Below are 20,540 nucleotides of genomic sequence, written 5' to 3'. Positions count from 1 at the left end.
CTCCTTCCCCATGTCAGAAAATCAAATCCATCTTTTTCCAGTTGCTCAGGCAAAACAAACAAACAAACAAAACCCAAAGCAACCCTCTCTCGCCTAGTGTCCAACTGTTGGGATGTTGTGTTGTCCAAATCCTCTAAAGTACACCCAGCATTGGTCATGTCTCCCTGCTGCTCTATCCCCTTTCCATTCCTGAACCATGAGATACAGAACCCCCCTGACTGTTCCTCCTGCCACCTCCCTGCCTCAGTCTGTCCCCAAATCCTTTAGAACAATTTGGATCCCACTCCCCCTCCATCCAACACACCCGCTGCCCTCTGTGCTCCACCTGAGGTCAGTCTACACTCAGCACCCTCCTTTTGCCACCTCATCGAGCTCACTCCCTTCTTTGGGCTCTGGAAAAGGCACCCCACATCACCTACTTTTCAGAGCATCAGCTCTGTCACTTCTCCCAAACATATGTTCCTAAGCCTCACTTTCCTCATGCCTGAAACAGGAGTATTACCAGTAGTGTTCCTGCTGTTAGTTTGTAGCAGTGTGGTATAAATAACATTTCCTAGTACAGAGTATTAATGATAACCTCAGGGTTATGGCTGTATGACGTATGCCTATCTAATCCCCCCTCTCAACCAACCCCCCCCGCCCCGCCCCCTCTGCAGGGTCAGTGTTAGTTTTCTGAGTCCTGTTTAAAAATATTGGTTCCTGGGACTTCCCTGGTGAAGTAGTTAAGAATCCGCCTGCCAATGCAGGGGACACGGCTTCGATCCCTGGTCTGGGAAGATCCCACATGCTGCGGATCATCTAAGCCCGTGCGCCACAACTACTGAGCCTGTGCTCTAGAGCCCGCGAGCCACAACTGCTGAGCCCGTCTGCCACAACTACTGAAGCCCACATGCCCTACAGCCTGTGCGCCACAACTGCTGAGCCCACACGCTGCAACTACTGAAACCCGTGCACTCTACAGCCCGCGTGCCGCAACTACTGAGCCCACATGCTGCAACTACTGAAGCCCGCGCTCCTAGAGCCCGTGCTCTGCAACAAGAGAAGGCACTACAATGAGAAGCCCATGTACCGCAACGACGAGTAGCCCCTGCTCGCTGCAACTAGAGAAAGCCCGTGTGCAGCAATGAAGACCCAACACAGCCAAAAAAAAAAAAAATAGTGGTTCCTGCCACAGCACAATTCACCCTTTTGGAGTTGTCTTAGAACAGATTTTCCACCTGAGGTCCTCAGACCAGTTGGAAGGTGACATTTTAATAAAAGAAAGCATCTTTTGGTAGAAGCAATTGAAATTTGCATCCAACCCAAAGCCATGTGTCAGCATTCCGCCTGGGACTTGGTAGCCCACTCATCCTGGGACTGGTCTGTGCTGTGTGCTTGTGAAGCCTCTAGTATGGCTGGAGCCTGCTCTTCTTGGGCCTGAGGAAGACTTGGGCTGCATCCTGCCTGTCCAGCCAGGTTATGTTTGGAGAGAGTGAGGAGGGGCTGAGGCCACCTGGGTTCCAGCCCTGCTCCCCATGTAGCAGCCTGTGTCTCAGGCAGCCTTGCAGCCCTGGTGGCCGCATCTTTACGGTGGGCTTGCTGCTGTTGGGACCTCTCCCTGCAGACAGCAGCTGGCACTGGATCCTGCCTTGATTAGAGGGGGCTGCTCTTTGTGGGCCAGCAGTTCTCCGCGGGCCTGTGGTGGCTGCTCTCCCTCCCTCTCTCCCTCACCAGGAGTTTTGAAGCAGATCCTAATTTGTCAGTTGCAGTAATCCAACTTCTTCACCTGCTCTTTAGAAAGTATTCTAATGCACCTCCTCACTGCATTTTGCAGAAATTGTCGGTCATGCTTCATTCCTAGGTCACACTTCATTCCTCAAGGCTGGTTTCCTCCTGACAACTTTTTTTTTTTTTCCTGCTGTCCCTGCCTCTGTGCCTGCAGGGCGGTGGCCGCCAGCCCTGATTTGCTAGGTTGGGGCACTGGTCCTTCCTGCTGAGAGGAGGGAGAGGCCGCTCCTTACTAACACCTGCCCTCCCCAGGAGGAATTGCCTGGTAGTGTCGGTGTCCGGGATTGGCCAGTGGCAGGCCCCATGTGGGCACTAAGGCAACCGCCTTCGCAGTGTAGGAGGCTCCACCCAAGGAGGGGGAGGTCAGAGCCTGAGGCTCCATCCCCCATGGCTGGCCCCGCCCCCTCCAGCTGTGCTCACCCTTTATGTGGTGGGGGAGGGGGCAAGGCTGCTGCACCCCTCCCCCACTCAGCAGCCTGCCAGAGGCACAGGGCGTGCCTGGGGTTGGCAGAGTTCCAGCCCCTCAGCTTCTGAGTGAGCTGCCCTGACACTGCACACAGAACACAAGCAGATGGTCTCCCAGGTCCTGTGCTGGGGACCCCGACCAGAACTATGGCCTAGCATGGTCTCTGGGGCTGGTGGGAGCAGCCCCATGGGTGTGAGGCTCTACTCTGGCACCTTGTGACCGCTTGTCCTTCACCAGTGACAATGAAGTGAGGTCACTGGGGCACCACCTTGCTGGTCTGGTGACCTGATGCACAGCGACCTCCTCGTCAGCCTCTCCTCCCACCCCAATCCATGTGGGCAGTTGGGAGGAAGGAGGGACTTCATGCAGGGTCTGGGGTTCAGATGAGCTTCATGGATTGGAGCCTGGAGTTTACAAGGCCGGAGGCTGTGCTGGGGGTGGGGGCCCTGCAGGCTGGGCTGGAGCAGAGGCGAAGTGGGGAAGCATTGGGGGCGGTTCTGAGTGCAGGATTGGGGGGTGCATTCTTCCTGTTCACTTCGGACCTCCCCTCCCCCAGTGGGCACCAGGCCAGCCTGGGAGCTTCTCCCTTAGGGACAGAATTTCCTTTGACTCCAGTGGGGGCCCTCCTTGACTGAGGTCCTGGACTCCCTTCATCTTTTACCCCCAATAGGCTCCTCTCTGATCCTGGGAGCACAGGTACCCACCATCCAACGTGGCCGCTGAAATCATTCCTCTCATGCAATTCCCCATACGTTCGAACAGCTCCTATTGTTTAGGCAGCGCCCAAAAGGAAAGTGACCCGTCCCTCCCACAGTGAGGGAGAGGAGGGGAGGGTGACTGACATTCAGTTCAGGGCAGTGACTTGTCTGCAGCTCATGGGGAGACAGGACAGACAGACTCAGTGAGCAGGCTGACAGCATTTGTGGTGAAAGCATGTTGGAGAAGGACAGAAACTAGAACTTTAGGCTGAGAGGGACATGGGAGCATCCCTTGCTTCCCTCTGGGTTGGTGAGGAGATGACCTCTACAGGTGAAGGAGGGGATGGGGAGATCCGGGTGAGGCAGAGGGACGGAGTGTGGCTGAGGGCTGAGGTGGCAAGATGTGGGCAGCAGGTGCAGGCTGGGATGCCAGGAGTGGTTGGAGGCAGATGGAGGCCAAGTTGATAGGCTATGCCCTTGAGCTTCAGACTTCTCAAGCCCTGCCTGGAGTGGGGAGCACCCCAGGGGCGGGGGTGACATGGCCACGGGGAAACCTGCTTGATTCAACCCTTTTGGACTGCCCGTGGGAGCAGATGTCTGAGGGTCCAGGCCAGGCCACGCTGGCCTAACACGTGTCAGACGGACGCTCGGCCTCCTATGCCAGGAGCACGAAGCAGCTGTCACTTTCCTTCCTTTCAGTTTGAGTCCAAGGCAGGGCCCTGCACTGTTGCTCATTTGTGAAATCAGCTCCTTTAAGGAGCTTGCAAATGAGTCAGCTCAGGAGTGTGTCCCACATACAGTGATGGGGCCCCTTCAATGCCCTGTGCTCTCCCCACCCCCACCAAGTCTCCAGAAGGCAGGCTGCTTTGGGACTGGTTCTGCCTGGCCATACCCAGGACAGGCCTCCCAGGGTGTTTGCTGGTGAGGAAACTGAGGTGCTGGGTGCCCTGCCTGCTTGGACACAGAGCCAGGAGGTCTTCATCATAGGCTCACTGCAGGTGTGAACTGGGATTCTTTGAGGGGCTCATACAGTGTGCTCCTCCCCAGGCCCCCACGTTGGTAGATGTGGACATTGACTGTCCTGTGGAGAACTGGTACTTCAGGAGCCTGGCAGCTAAATTCTTTTTTTGTCCTGTGATGAACTCTTGCATGGCTTTTTAGACCCTGACTGTTGAAGTATGGTGTCCCATGTCCTGCCCCACTGGGACATCAAGGCTGGGCTCTGAGCGGCCCCTTTAAGAGTGAGTACTCATGTCCCAGACTCGGTTGTGGAATGCCAGCAGTCTCCCTGTAAACAGACATCACTGCGGTCTTCCCTCCTGTCTCTGTGAGGGTTAACAACACTTCAGCTTGTTGTCTGGAACCGGTTCAGACTGGTTTTCTGGAAAGTGCTTTGTCTCAGACTGAATCCTGGGAAGGGTCATGTGGAGCCCAGTGATGTCATGGGATCAAAAACTGACTCAGCTGTTTTTTTTCTTCTTTTCTTTCTTCTTTCAATCAAGATATGTGTATGCTGCAGGTACAGGGTGCCGGCATGGTGATGGGCCGGGCCTCACCCCACTCAAAGTTCGCCTCGTCGGCAGTCAAAGGGTTAAATGTGACCCCCCACTCCTCACCCCCCTGAGGTGAGCAGGGAGTGAGAAGGCTGCCCCTCGCTGAAGCGGGAGTAGACGGGTCAACCCTCATCAGTGCAGTGCAGGGCTGGAGTTGGGCTGTGACCCCTGCTCCTGAGACAGCATGGTCCCTCCTTCTTGGATTCCAGATACCTCCAATCCCATGTAGGTGCTCAGGATCCCATAGGCAGGGAATTCAGATCTAGAACAGTTTCCTCTATTTGCTCTTGAGTCTGGAGTGCAGAGATTTCCCCCTTCTTTCTGATAAGCAGCCACCTTCCATTGTTCCTGTCCAGGTCCCTGCAGGTTTCTGGCCCTGGATGGGGCGATGCATAGCTTGGCTTCCCAGATGCTCTGTTGCTCCTGCCCTCGCCTTCCCCAGGGCAGTGAAGAAATGTCCTGGGTACGCTTTGTGGGCCCTTCATTTGTTGTACCTACTTCTGCCATTGTCACATGGTGAGGAAAACACTCCATGCTGACATTGTGAAAAGTCTGAGAAGACAGCTACTTCGTTGTGCCAAGTTTAAATGTCATGTTTTCTCCATCCCCTAAAGTTCAGAATGACTGAAGAAGCATGCCGAACACGGAGTCAGAAACGAGCTCTTGACCGGGACCCAGCAGAGGACGATGTGGAGAGCAAGAAAATAAAAATGGAGAGAGGAGTGTTGGCTTCAGAGTTAAACGCTGACGGAGACATGAGAGTAACGCCTGAGCCGGGAGCAGGCCCAGCCCAAGGGTTGCTGAGAGGCGCAGAGGCGATGGCCATGGGCAGAGGCGAAGGGCAGGTGGGCGATGGGCCCGTGGACATGCGAACCACACACAGGTGAGCAGGAGGGTCCAGGAACCAGGGACAGGCCTGGGCATGAGGAGGCCTGTGGGGGTGAAGCTGCCGTCAGGCCTGCAGGAAGCAGCTTTCGGTGGCCTATCATGGAGATGGCTGTGGGTTCTAGCCCTGGCACCTTCCCCACCATCTTGGCCAAGGGACCTCCCTCTTGGGGCCCTGGGGCCCAGGCATCTGTAGCATGGGGCGTGGGTCTCACAGGATGGGGGAATGGTAGCCTCTGTTGGCTCCCCTGCTTGACAGCAGGCCTTCACTAAACTTGTACCTACTGTCTAGCTCTGTGCTTCTGGTTTATAGGAAAACTTTTTCATTTGGTCCAGCTTCCCTGCTTTTCAGATCTGGGGCATGGGAGGCCAGGGATGATGCTACACCCTGCTTGGGTCACTTGGCTAGGGGCAGAGTTGGGAGCACAGCCCTCTCACGTGCATCACCACTCCTCCTAGGCCGTGCATCAGGGAGGAGGGGCCCCTGTGTTCGGGACTCCTGTGATGTGCTCTTTCGGTTTCTCCTTCATCGATACTGATTGCTTCAAGAGTAACTTTCCCAATCCTCAGCTTTTAAGGAAAAAGCTTGAAAGAAATAAGACTCAGTGTACCACCCCATATCTTCACTAAGAAACCCTCTTTTCTCCCGGTAAAGAGAATTGCAGGCCTAGCTCCAGCTCCTGCTTTACCCCTCCCTTCACACCCTGATGTCCCATGAGCCAGCAGCCGGTGGCCATGGCCTCCTGAGAAGCCCCGCAGCCCCTCTGTGTGTGGCTCTTCTGTGGTCCATCCCTTGTCTCTCTCAGTGCCGCCTCTGCAGACTCCCTTCCATGTCTGTTTGCCCAGGGTGGGGTGAGGGGCAGTAAGTGCAGATCTGGAGAACCTGGGTGCTCTTTGCCTCCTTGTGTTGACTGACCCCACAGAGGGACCCCAACCTGCAGTCTTTGCGTTAAATTCATTTGGGCCCCACACTGTTGGTGTCCTAAGGACTTCAGAGATTGTCTGACTCAGTATTTCTCAGCTTTAAAAATTCTTACCGCCTTGAGATAAATGGGAAAATCTAACCTCCTCCTACTGGGGAAGCGTATTAGTCTGGGGTGGTGTGCTTTGTGTTCTTGCTACCCAGAAAGGCCTTTTTTATCTGTCTCTGCTTTCTGCAGTCCCTGTTCTAAAACCAGAGGCCTCTTTTAAAGTTCTAGAAATAAAATTTTAAGTTTGGGTCTGCTTTCCCTTCTCTTTCCTTTCAGAATGTCACAGGTGGGTGAAGAGAAGGAGGAGCCCACATTTGCAGAGATTTACTGGGTCCCTCTGGGCTCCTGGTCTACATTTTTTCCTGTAATCACCATGCTCCCCTGTAGGGCAGGCCAGTGAATTGTGAGGGAGAGGTTAAGTGTTAAAGGAGCATAAAAGAATGTAAGAGAGCAAGAGACAGAGACTAACCCAGGCACACAGAGCAGGGGTCCTCCTGTGGGACTGGGGAGACCCCAGGGCATTCTTGAAGCAGTGTGAGATTGTGGAAGGAGCCTGGCTTTGGCAGAGTGGGTCAGATCACACTCCCTGACTGACCTTGGGCAGATGATACTGGCCCGTGCTTCTTCATTTGTAAAATGGGTGATAATCTCTGCTCTGCATCTCTGGGTGACAGATGCATACCCAGAACTGACCCTGGTGCATGGCATGTGGTAAGGGAAATAAGTGTTGGTAACAACTACCCTTCAGTCTTCAAGCTTCACTGAACGACGTCGCATGTAGAGCTAGTGTCTCCTTGAGTGCTCACATAGAATGTTCTGTCTAGTTTGTTGAAGTACAGTTGTGAATGTTGACAGAGTAATGGGATCAAGTCCAGCCCAGAGCCATTCTACAACTGTCATCTTTTTTGGAGTGAGTGGCCATGGTTTCTGTGTTAGAAGCAGGCAGTCTTTGGATCCTCGTTGAGAGCGTCTGGCTCATCCCTTGGGAACCTCCATATAGAGAATTTTATTTAATTGAGGTATAGCATACATAAAGAAAAGTACACATGTGCCACTTGGTACATTTCACAAACTGAGCACATCCTTGTAGCTCAAATCAAGAATTAGAACATTACTAGCGCCCTCATGCCCACTTGTCACTACCCTCCGAGTAACCACTTTCTTGACTTCAAACAACGCAGATTAGTTTTTCCTGTTTTTGAACTTTAAGTAATTGGAATTATATAGTCTGTACCCTTTGCTTGCTTTCATTCAACATAATGTTTGTGAAATTTATTTATGTTGTTGAATGTAGGAATAGTTACTCTTTTCATTGCTGTATAGTATTTTTCTAGAATTTGTTTGGCTCTTTTTAAAAACTGCTTCTTTCTTTCATGCTGTGCTATTCTTATGACCCAGTTTAGGCATATTGAAGGCTAGAGGGGGGTTTCTGGTGGCTTCTAGCAGAGAGAATTTCCTTTTTCTTTAAGGAAGTGCTGGCGAATTAAAATCACCAAGATACAACTTTTTTTTTTTTTTTTTTAAACAACATTGGGGAGATTTAGAGCATGAGGAGATCAATAAAATGGTAGGATCAATTCTCTCCTTCTCTGCAGTTCCCCTCTTCATCTCTCTTTGGCATTTTTTCTGACTTAGTCTCCCAATGTGTGTGTGTTTTATCTTCAAAATAAATCAAGGCTGGAGGGCAGCTTCCAGCAGTGATTGAATGAGGAGAAATTGTCAAATCCTTTCCCCAGAAAAACAACTATGAAGCAGCACAGAATTGACCCCCCAAAATCAGCCATTTCAACACTCTGGAGATTGACCAGAAGCACACAACAATCTGTGAAGTGTTTGTGCTTAAGAAACTGCTGAACTCTGGGTAAAAATGGTGAGAATCCGTGGCATTTGACCTGGGGCTCCTCTCATGCCCTCTCCCCAGCTATCTTGGTAGGGAAGTTCTGCCTAGCCAGTGCAGGCTGTAAGGACCAACAGCTTCTCTGCAGGGGTGAGAAGGGGCTCACTCAATTTAGAGCGGTGGGCAGCAGCCCTGCCCGTGGCCTTGTTGGTTAAAGTGACAGTTTTGGAGATGGGCAAGTGAGGAGGGACAGTGGCTGTAGGTTGCAGACATGTTTGGGGGCAAGACAGAAAAACAATTTGAAGAAAGAGTGGCCAAACATGTATTTGAGCAGAAGCTTATCCAGGAAGCTCAACAAAACTCAAGTAGCATAAATACAAAGAGGTCTATACCTAGACACATCAGAGTCAAACTGTTACAAGCCAGAGAAAAAGGGAAAATCTTGAAAGTAGCAAGAGAAAAACAACTCATCACATATAGGGGAAGCATTAATATAATTAACAGCTGACTTCTCACCTGAGACATTCAAATGGAAACCAAAAGGGAACTGAATGGCATTCAAAATACTCAAAGAAGAAAATTGTCAACCCAGAATTCTCAGTGCATCAGAACTGTCCTTCAGAAACGAAAGCAAAAAGAGATTTTCAGATAAACAAACACTGAGAGGATTTGTTGCTGGCAGACCTGCTGGTTCTTCAGGCTGAAAGGAAGTGACATGTTGGTAACGTACATTCACAGGAAGAAATAAAGAGCACTGGAAATGGTAAATATGTGGGCTAATAGAAGAGACTTTTTTCTCATTTCTTCTTAGTTAAAAGACATAACATCATATGAAGCATTAACCATAACACTGGATAGAATTGACAAAAACAACCATAGCTCTTTGGCAATTGACCAAAGGCATACAACAATCTGTTGTATTTATAACACATATAGCCATGTGATATATGGGACAACAACAGTACAAAACAGGAGGAATGAAATGGAGCTGTATTGGAGTAAAGTTTCTCTGTTTTACCGGGATCAGGTTAGTGTTAATCTGAAGTAGACTGTGATGTTAATAAAATGCTTATTGTAATCCCTAGAGCAACTATTAAGAAAATAACTTTAAAATATCGTTTAAAAAAATCAACAGAAGAATTGTGGTACATTAAATATTTAACACAAAAGAAAGCAGTCAATGAGGAACAGAAGAACGAAAAAGAAGGAAGACATGTAGAAAACAAACAGCTAAATGATAAATGTAAATCCAACCAGATCAATAATTGCATTTAATGTGAGTAGTCTAAACACCCCGATCAAAAGGCAGAGATTGTCAGAGCAGATAAAAAAGGCAAGATCCAGCCTAATTATATATATATATGTGTGTGTGTGTGTGTATATATATATATATATATATATATATATATATATATATATATTTTTTTTTTTTTTTTTTTTTTTTTTTTTTTTTTTTGCGGTACTAGGGCCTCTTACTGTTTTGGCCTCTCGCGTTGCAGACCACAGGCTCCGGACGCGCAGGCTCAGCGGCCATGGCTCACGGGCCCAGCTGCTCCACGGCATGTGGGATCTTCCCGGACCGGGGCACGAACCCGTGTCCCCTGCATCGGCAGGCGGACTCTCAACCACTGCGCCACCAGGGAAGCCCCCCTAATTATATATTGTCTATAAGAGACACCCATTAGATCCTTAAGTAAAAGAGTGAGGAAAGATATACCATAAGTAACCATAAGAAAACTAGAATGACTGTATTAATATCAGATAATATTGACTTTAAGATAAAAAAATATTCTTAGAGCCAAAGAGGGACATTTTTTAACAGTACATGAGAAGATATACCAGTCACAAATGTATATGTACGTAACAACAGAATCCCAAAATACCTGAGGTATAAACTGATAGGATTGCTAAGAGAAGTAGACAGTTCATAAATTATAGTTAAGAGATTTCAGGGGCTTCCCTGGTGGCGCAGTGGTTGAGAGTCCACCTGCCAATGCAGGGGACACGGGTTCATGCCCCGGTCCGGGAAGATCCCACATGCTGCGGAGCGGCTGGGCCCGTGAGCCATGGCCGCTGAACCTGCGTGTCCGGAGCCTGTGCTCCACAACGGGAGAGGCCACAACAGTGAGAGGCCCACGTACCGCAAAAAAAAAAAAGAGAGAGATTTCAGTACTCCTCTCTCAATAATTGGTAGAGCAACTAAGCAGAAAATCGGCAAGATTCTAGAAGACTTGAAGAGCACTGTTGATCTGTTTGGCTAAAGGGCATCTATAGAATACTGCAGAATACATCTCATGTTCACATGGAACATTCTCCAGAGTGGACCATATGCTAGGCCATAAAACAAGTCTCAAGGGTAGCTGTAATAAAAAAGACAGACAAAGGACTTACCTGGTGGTCCAGTGGTTTAGACTCCACGCTTCCACTGCAGAGGGCATGGGTTTGATACCTGGTCAGGGAACCAAGATCCCACATGCCGTACAGCGCGGCCAAATAAATAAATGAAAGCTCTTTAAAAAAAAAAAAAAAAAGGACAATAACAAGTGTTGGCGAGGACGTGGAGAGACTGGAACCCTGATACATTGCTGGTGGGAATGTAAAATGGCATAAACGGTTTGTCAGTTTCTTAGAAAGTTAGACATGAACTTACCATGTGACCCAGCAGTCTGTCCAAGGAATGTACCTGAGAGAAATGAAAGCGTGTCCACACAAAGACAGGTACATGGGTGTCCATAGCAGCATGATTCACAATAGGCAAAAAGGTGGAAACAATCCAGATGGCCACGGATAAACAAAATGTGCTATATCCGTGCAGTGGATTACTAATCAGCAATTTTAAAAAAGCGAGTTACCAATTTGTGCTGCAACATGGAGGAAGCTCAGACTCACCATGCCAAGGGGGAGACACCAGACCCAGAGACTACGTATTGTATAATTTCATCTACGGGGGGTGTCCAAAAAAGCAAACTTAGAGAGACAGAGAGCATTCAGATGGTGGTCTGAGGCAGGGGTTGGGGGTGGGTGAGAGCAGTGACTAACAGTTCACAGGCACAAGGGAATGTTTTGGGGTGATGGAAGTGTTCTAAAATTGGATTGTAGGGATGGTTGCACAACTCTAAATTTACTAAAAAATCACTGAATTATACTCTTACAATGGATGAATTTTGTGGTATGTAAATTATACCTCAATATGGATGTTAAAAAATATAAATGAGGTTAAAATAGTTTGGTTTCCGTTCTGGCATCCGTAAATGTGCTCATGGAAAAACAAAACCCCGCAGAGCTGGAGGTTGATCCTGTTGGTCTTGTGAGGCCAACCCAAAGCTCATGAGCATGTGCTGCCCTCCCTCTACCCCAAGTCTGGACTGCTGGATGAGGTCTGGAGCTGGGACAGGCAGAGGAAGCTGTTTTGGGTTCTCTGTTTTGTTTCTGAGATAAATAGATTCCACTCCTGCACTTTCCTATAGAGGAGACTCTCTGTCACAAATTGTTGATCTTCAAAAATAGTCTAGGCCACACACAGGTGAAAAGAGCTTTGTTTTTCCCCTCTTGGGTAGAGGAACATTTAACTGAGTAAAACATGAGCCTCTTCTCCAAAGGTTCTGCACCTGAAAGGTTAGGGCTGGGTCCCTTGGTTGCCCTGGGCCTGTGTGGGGTGGGAACTTCATGATTAGCCACCCCCATACTTCACTGAAAATGTGTTTGTGTGTGCCTTTTTCTGAGGCGCCAACTCTCCCTGGATTGTCTGTGGCAGGTACCATGCTCGTCCCTGGGGGCAGAAATGATAGGACAGGATCTGACTTAGCTGTTTTTTAGGATACTGGATCTTGAAAGAATATGCAGAGGTGTTGGGGAGGCTCGACTTTAGGGGTGTGGCTCACTAGGGATGGAAGTCACTGGATGCCTAAGCAGACCATCTCTATTTCCTCATTTTACCTGGGAGGAAACAAGGCTGGGCTCCCAGGGTCTCACGGGCAGGGCAGGGGCAGACTTGGAGCCCCATTTCTGCTGCTCGACAGCCAGCCATGTGGGTGTTGTGTGGATGTGTGGGGCAGGTGTCATGGTGACTGTGTCTCCCTGGCTTCCATTGGGGTGCGTGGCCTTCAGGCAGCTGTCTCACACCTCTTCCTTCCCTGCTTTGCATTGTGTGTCTCTTTTGCTGTGGGACAGGGCTTTACTTGGACCAATGGTCTGCCCCATGGTGTGGGTGGGAAGGACTCTGATGTGTGTTCTTATCCCTACCGAGGGGCCTGTGGCCTATTGGGAGCTGGCAGTAGCACCTGAGCCATTAGAGCTGTTCTTGGCTTTAGTTTTTCTGGCTTTCTACCTTCTTGCAAGGTTTAACAGACTGTAAAATGCACCAGAAGTACACCCTCTGTTTACCAAGGCTGCAAAAGCAGGGCACCTTTGTTGAAGCTGGTATCCTTGATGACAGAATCACTGCCCCATCTTTCTTTTCGGACTTTGGTAGTGGAGGGCGACACTCTATAGAAGCTAGGATTCTCAATGGCAGATCATTTGCTATTAAGACAGGGCTTGGCCACCCACAGTGGTGAGTGTGGTGTGTGGGGCATGTCATCCACACCCATGTTAACGCCCGAATCCTCTTCCAAAGTGAAAATGAATCTGAAAGTAACATGATAGTGCTTCCGCCTGTCATCTGTAATGTTGGATTGTGTGGATGGCCTTGTTTTGTTCTGTTCTGTGTAGAAATGGAGTCCACGGGAAAAGGTATGTGCATCACTTAACATTTCTGAGATGACTCCACAAGTTACAGAGTCCTTGTTTGGGTGGACATGCTTTACAAGCGGCCTTTGGGAGAAGAAGGATACAGTAAACCCTGGGGTTGCATTGCCCTGCCAGGAAGTACTGCTGGTGCCTGCCGTGTATGCCTCTCCTGCTGCGGTTTTCACACATGTATCCACCTGTGTAGTTCAAAGCCTTATCGAGATACAGAACCTTATCACCCCAAAAAGTGCCCTGGAGCCATCCATACATTTCCTGCCCTCCCTGACTGGGTGTATTCTCCCACTCTCGACCAATCTTGCCTCTTCTCAAACTTCCTAGAAATGGACTCATAGAGTATGTGCTTGGTGGGCTCTGGCTTCTCTCACTCCACGTGATTGGGATTCATCTCTGTTGTGTGTATCAGCCTGTTGCTGAGGGACTCCCGCGTGGATATGCATAGTCGTCCACTCACCTGTCCACAGATACCGGGCAGTCTCCAGTTTGGGGTGCTGTGATCATTCCTGTAGAAGTCTTTCGTGTGGACATCGATCATCATTTCTCTTGCTAAATACCTAGGGGTCAAATTGCTGAGGTCACAGGGTAGGTGGGTATGGAGCTGTTTTAAAGAAACTGCCATCCCTTTCCCCCAAAATGTCTGGGTGGTTTTACTCTCACAGGCGTGGAGGTCCAGCTACTTAATCCTCACTTGGTGTTGTCAGGCTTTACAATTTTAGCCATGGAGTCTTCAGAGAGGTCTGAGTCCAGGTCCTGGCCTGCTTGTGTGACCATCAGCCCTCTCCCTTCCATGACAGAGGGTGAGGCCAGCGATGGTTGCTGCGCCAGCTTCCCGCATGGGGGTGGGTGGGGGTCCTCCACGGCGATGTGCAGACGTGAGCCACCCTCCTACCCTGTTCTTCCCACCATGCTCCATTGCAGCTGTGCCTGACCCACCGGCCAGCTGTCTGCTGGAATGTGCGTCCTTGAGTGATTCGAGGGAATGTTACACAGCTGTGGGCGTGATGGCTCTGGAAAGGGCTCTGGTTCTCTCACAGCCTGAGTGAGTGTGATTGTGGCCCTCACCCTGGCTCCTCCTACAGTCGCCAGCAATTGACCACCCTCCCCTGGCCGCCCATGTGTGAGAGCTTCGGAAGTCCCACAGCCAGGAGCCTGTTCCTTCTGTGTGACGATAACTTCCCTCAATGGGGGTGGGGGGGGCGGCTCTGGCACTCTGTGGGAGGCTCTTGGGGAGCCCAGCCCCTCCCCAGCACCTGTTGTGGGCTGGCCTTTCACTTGCTAGTTCTCTGTCTGCGGCTGGGCGGCTTCCAGGAGGGGCCAAGCAGCCTTGGGGAGCAGCTCCATCAGTTCCAACTAGAAATCCATAGCCTGCTTGCATTTCAGCACGTAAGAGCTGAACTGAGAGGTACGTTCCTTCAGAAATCGGTTCCTCGTTCTGGATTCCCCTGCCTCAGCTGCCACCTCTCCAAACCTCTGTGACTTCTCTCCATCTCCTCCTCATTCTCTGCCTCTCCCCTTCCCTCGGGGCTCCTCATCCCCGTTCTCCTCTGTCCACCTGTCTTTATTCTGGGCCGTATCTTATCCCAGGTTTGTAATAATTGTACTTCGAGGGGTTCACCTGTACTTCTGAAAATCATTAGATTATTTTTGGATGGCAGAGTGACAGACACTGGGTGCCCTGTTTCTAACTCTTAGAGTGACCTAGTTCACATGGGGCATATTGTGAGCCAGCCTGGTGACAGGTAAAGAGCTCCACAGTTTTGCCACTTCCCCGTTGCCTTTACGGCGCCCTCCTCTGGCCTTGGAGGGGATGGTTTCTCACTGGATAGTGCCAGCCTTCTGGGGATATTACTGTGTGGCTGCCCTGACAGGAACCAGCAAGCCACCGTGTACAGTCAACAGGATAGTAGCTGTAAGCGCTTGTTTGTTTAGCAGTCAGGAGCTCTTCTCTTCACACATGTGTGAGTTAAGCAGATTGGCAGATTAAGCAGATCATTTCCTTATTTTGAAATTATTCAGTATAATTCTGCAATTGCAGTTTCTGATATCCTCTTATGGCATGTATTCCTGCTGGTGCTTTGTCACATACTGACAGGCTATGTCCTCACTGCTGCAATGGGTTTAAACATTCTACCTATAGTGGTACATGAGGGAGGGTCTCTGGCCAGCCCTCTGCCATGGAGGCTCTGCTTTTATATGCATTGCTTTTTATCTTACAGCCGGTTTCTCTGACATGAGGAGAGCAGGTGTACCGGAACCATAACCAACCCTGGGGATGGGGATGGCGAGTGCACTGGCCTGAGGGATCCCATCCTGTCCCTCATGGCCACCTAACCTGGTGGAGAAGAAGGATGAAGGGAGCTCTGTGTGTAGAACAGGTAGAAGCAGGAGTGAATACCCAGCACTTTCCACACATACCGTGTGTGACCCCAGGTGGGGCAAGCAGGATTTATACCAGGAGAGGAGTATTTTCTCAGTTAGCAGAATGTGCCCTGGAGGAAAAATAGAGCTGTCCTGATTGCAAGAGATTTATGGGTTTTTTCCTCAAGAAGATGAGCACTCGAATTGTAATTTGTGAGCCTGAAAGGGAGCAGGGGATAGCAGGTGGTTAAAAAAAGAATGTGGGGTCTGATGGCTCAATTTCACTCATACCCCTGTGTAGCCCAGGACAGTTCACCCCACCCTTGGAGCCCACCATCTCCTCTGAAGTGAGGCATAGTCCAGTAAGGTTTGTCACAGCGCTGATGGAAAGGAGACTTGGGACTCACAGGTGTCCAAGAATGAGGGAGAGGGGAGCTGAGTTCCCTGTGGCTGATCCAGCTCTGTGGATGGGCCCGCCTGCGGGAGGGGTAAGTGCGAAGGAGGTGGGGAGCGTCTGATGGGTGGAAAGATGGGAGACGTACCAGACGTTACTGTGTGTCCCCTTCCTTGGATCCCAAGCCATAAGAGTGCTTATTTTTAGAGCTTAAATCTTAAAAATAGTTGTGATGTAATCACATTGAAAAGCTTCAGGTCTTAGGGGGCACTGAGATCTGGTGACATGCAGGGTTCCTTAAAGCAGGCTCTTGACAGCTTTCAAAAGCAGCTTTAACACAACAGTGCTTTAAACAGAATAACCAATCCAGGCACGTATGGTATCCTTGGGCATTGTGGGAAAGAGCAGTCCGGGTGGCATGTACTGGGGAGCTCACGGCCCAGAAATAGGGGTGCTCGGGCATCCAGCTAGCTCCCTGGAGCCATTGTGTTTGCCTGGAGTCAGGGCCTGAGAAGACCCATGGCGGTGGGAGCGGAGCCGGATGTCGGGCTGGGAAACGCAGCCCATGGACCACCCTCTGGAGCAGGGAGAGTTGATGCTCTGGATGTGGGTGGAGCTTAGAAGTTTGCTGGATGCCTGCATGTGAGAACAGAGGTAGACATGCTGGAGGAGGGAGGAGATGCCTTTGCCTGCAGTGCGGCGTAAGGGGGGAGTAGGGCATGAGATGCAGGATAGTTTCCTGGCGTTGGGGGCCTGGGGTGCCTGGCCTGCCTCTACGGGAAGTCTGTGCTTGGCCTCCCCAACTGCAGATGCAGGGTGTCCAAGCTGCCCTGGGCAGTGGCAAGTTCTCTGTGAACTGGGTAACTGTGGGGCCTGTACAGTTGCCGCTTTTTAAGGCCACAGGAACAGGGTTACCAAATTTTGTTGCCTTATAATTGAATAGGTTTTATAGGGAAATTACGGCATATATGTGTGGTGAGTCCTATTAAATTTTTAGTACGTCTTCCTTTTCAAAACACAACTTTGGCAGCATGAAAAAAACCACGTGGGTTGCAGTATGTCAGGAGGACTGCACTTGGGAACCTCTGCTCAGACTGGCATCTGTGATAGGGACAGGAAACCCTTTGCCGAAAGCACTGGTGCAGCCCCTTTTCCATCTCTGGACCCCAGAGAACCTTTGGTCGTGTGTAAAATATGTTGACATTGACTGTGTTAGAAAATCTGAAAATAACTTATTTATTTAAAGATGATGATAATAAACCCCTTACATGTTAGCATAAAGAACATTGCTTATAAAAAAATAACTTGTGCAGATCTCTTTAATAAGTAGACAGCTGGATCCTCATATCTGCTTCTTCATCCAGTCTCTTGTGATAAGTTGTTAGGGATGAAGCACGTGAAGAAAATCCAGCCTGACACAGAGAAGCAGTTTGAGCAGGGAGGAGTATTTGGTTAGTCTTGGATAATTGTGTGTTTCTTCCTTTAATATGACACCAAAACACAGAGTGGCCATTCCTAACGGTTAGTTGCACTGTAGACTCTGAAACCTCGATTATCAGTGAAGTTTTTGTACTCAGTTACATTAAAATCTGTCAGTCTCTCTTGCACCTTGAACAGAATAATTTTTTTAAGTATCATTTTAACTTTATTTATTTTAATTAATTAATTTGTCTGGCTGCATTGGGTCTTCGTTGCTGCACGCGGGCTTTCTCTAGTTGCGGCGAGCGGGGGCTACGCTTCGTTGCGGTGCGCGGGCTTCTCACTGCGGTGGCTTCTCGTTGCGGAGCACAGGCTCTAGGCGTGCAGGTTTCAGTAGTTGTGGCACACGGGCTCAGTAGTTGTGGCTGGCGGGCTCTAGAGCTCAGGCCCAGTGGTTGTGGCGGGCTTAGTTACTCCGCGGCATGTGGGATCTTCCCGGACCAGGGCTCGAACCCGTGTCCCCTGCATTGGCAGGCAGACTCTTAACCACTGTGCCACCAGGGAAGTCCCTGAACAGAACAATTAAAAAAAAATTTTTAGGATTGTTTTAGATTTACAGAAAAGTTGCGAAGATCGTTCCTGCACACCCTTTCCCAATCTCCCTCATTATTAACAGATTACTGTGGGACATTTGTCACAAGTAATTACTATTAACCAAAGTCTATACTGTCTATTCAGATTTCCTGTTTTTTACATACCTTTTCTGTTCCAGGATCCCACATGACATTTTGTCATTATGTCTCTTTAGGCTTCTCTGGGCTGAGACAGTTTCTCAGACTTTCTTGGTTTTGACGACCTTGACAGTTTGGAGTTAGGTGTTCTGTAGAATGGCCCTCAGTTGGAATTTGTCTGGTGTTTTTCTCATGGTTGGACTGGGTTTTGGAGAGGAGGACCTGAGGGGAAGTGCCCTTCTCATCACACGTGTGTCCACGGCACGTGCCATCAGTGTGACTTGTCACACCTTGATCACCTGGGTGTATGTCAGGTGTCTTCACTGTAAAGTTACTTTCTTTCTCCGTTTCCGTGCTGTGCCCTTTGGAAGGAAGTCAGCTCACACCTAAGGGAAGGGATGCGGAGTCATGCTCAACCTCGAGAGTGGAGCATCTACACAAATTATTTTGGATTCTTCTGCCTAGATTTGTTTTTTCTCCCCCTGAGTGATCTTTTACTCATGTTTGAGTTTGTAATACCATCGAACATTAGAAAATATTAGTTTACTGAGTTACAGAGATCTTTCAAATACTGATATATTTCATTTTACAGTATCGCGGAATCAGATTAGTTAATTATCCGATCTGTTGGGAAGCTCTTGGGCTCACAAATTTTCCAAAATTCTACATTTTGCTTGTTGGAAGCTCAGACATTATCATTAGTGACATATTATCGGTTGTTTTCCTTGAAGTGAACAGGCTTTGCTTTGACCATTTTGGGGAAAGTGTGTGCCAGACACCCAAGTCTGAATAACCACAGCATGTCTGTCCGACCTTCCTTCAAGCATCATGAACGCTCAAACGTGTGATTTTTTTCCCTGCATATCTGTTCTGCTTCTGTACGCAACAGGAGTGCTTTATCTTGTCACAGAATATTAAAAAGACATGTTCTCAAATGCTTGAGTTTTAGTAAAATCAATAGCTTGTACTTCATGCAGGGCGTTGCCTACAGCATGATGACACCGTGAGTCTTGGCACAGTTTGGTGCAGCTCTCCTGACTTGGTGAAAAAGGCAAATGTCATCTTGATGTTACAACAGCCTGGCAGAGCCCCTGAAGGGGTCCTGCGGACCACTCTGGGAGGAGCGCAGGCAGGCTGTCCACAGCGGGCACAAGCAAGGATGCCTGGCAGGACTCTGAGCTCACATCTCAGGCAGGACAGTAGTTAATGGCCTGATGGGGTCAGACAGTGGGAGGAAGAGAAGCCCTCAGCCTGGGATCTTGTCCCCAGAGACCTTGGATTGCAGGTGGCCAGATGAATCAATTCAGAGCTAAATTATAGCAGAAAAGGTGATGGGGGCTGCCCTGAGTGTGCACGTTACTACGTTCTGTGAGGATGGGGACGAGAGGTGGGGTCCTCATCCATTGACTAGATGCACTTTCTGTGCCCTTTATGGTTTACAGCATCCTCTCATGGTCAGTGGCATCCCATTCTGCAGATGAAGAAACTGAAGCTCTTTGAGGTTTGGTGACTGGGCCAGGTCCCAGGAGCCACTGACGAGTGCCCAGCCCCCCAGAGTCCTCATGGCTGACCTGGGCGGAGTCTCACAGCTGCTTTGCTTAGAGCAGCTGGAGCAGGTCAGGTGGGGTGGGGGCCACCTGAACCGTGCTGGGAGGACATCCCCTGGGATTTGCCAGGGCGTGGAGGGGCAGGACCCAGCAGTTTGAAACACAGATATTTAAGAGGGGGCAAGAAAGTTCCAGGCAAATAGAGCACTTTCCATTTATCACAAGAGTTTGTGGTCATTGCAAGCTGGAAAACAGTGTTTGTTTCTCGAGTGTGGTTTCATCTGCACACAGCTGACTTGCTGTGAGTTGGTGAGGAAGCTGGCATCCCAGGAGGTGTGTTTGGGTTTATCTGGTGTGGGGAGTCCCTCCGTGCTGCAGCGTGCTCCTGAGTTTCTCCCTGGAGGCACGTGGGTACGGTGACAGAGACGAGGCGACGCTAGCGATAGTGCTGGGACCCGCAGAGGGGTCCCACACTCCTTTTACCTTAACTCCCCAGGCCCAGGCCCTATGGAAGCCTGGATTCCCGAGTGCTGAAACCCCACCCAGCTTCCTCAAGCAGGTAGCGGTCCATGTGTAGTAAGAGTTGTTTCCCAGTCAGGTCCAGACCACATCCATGTCCTCGCACTGTCATCTCTTTATCACCTCAGGGACTTGGCATGCAGATGCTGGTGGCTATCCAGCATCCTTCAAGTATAAATAAAAATATTTTCCCCTTTTTAACCTAGTCCAGAAATGGTATTTGATAACCTGAGTTAGAGGCCTCAGTTGACAGTTATGTGAGACCTACCCTTTCCTGCCCTGCACCTCCTTTTTGGGATGCCATTTAGCCCCCTGCAGGCTATGGGTGCCCAGCTGTTCTGACTAGGACAGGGGGCCCAGGTCCCAGTGCACTGTGGGGTACACCTGACAGACTTTGGCGTGCCAGAGTTGATCAGGCCTGCCAGGGGTCCATAGGAGGCTGGGCCTGCTGTGGGCCCAGGTTATCCGCAGGCCATGGGTGTGTGACCTCAGGAAGTCACTCTCTTAAGACTCTGTCCGCACCTGTGGGTGATGTGGGTGACAGTTGAGCAGTTGAGACAATCACATGGAAGCATGCGTCTTGGTGGTTGGCACAGGGATGGCCATCAAAAAGGGTCAGCAAATGTCCTGGGTGATTTTCCCAAATCTG

At 49.8% G+C, this 20,540-nt stretch overlaps 1 protein-coding gene across 12 annotated transcripts in view; it reads left to right on the top strand.

Annotated features, from left to right (window-relative positions):
• GATAD2A (GATA zinc finger domain containing 2A) overlaps window positions 1–20,540 on the top strand; it is a 99,639-nt gene that overhangs the window by 57,201 nt on the left and 21,898 nt on the right. For 10 of the 12 annotated variants that reach the window (XM_082622144.1, XM_082622148.1, XM_082622143.1 and 7 more), the window contains one exon: window positions 5,099–5,367. In XM_082622144.1, coding sequence (XP_082478270.1) covers window positions 5,105–5,367 — 263 coding nt within the window. In that variant the 5' untranslated portion in view covers window positions 5,099–5,104. The remainder of the gene's footprint in view (window positions 1–5,098; window positions 5,368–20,540) is intronic. The other 2 variants (XM_082622151.1, XM_082622150.1) reach the window with 1 other exon arrangement.

Source organism: Mesoplodon mirus (assembly GCF_964341445.2).
Source record: "Mesoplodon mirus genome assembly, chromosome: 5".
In the NCBI taxonomy this organism is placed as follows: domain Eukaryota; kingdom Metazoa; phylum Chordata; class Mammalia; order Artiodactyla; family Ziphiidae; genus Mesoplodon; species Mesoplodon mirus.
The sequence above is the reverse complement of the archived record's forward strand: the minus strand, read 5'-3'. Positions and strand labels throughout refer to the sequence as shown.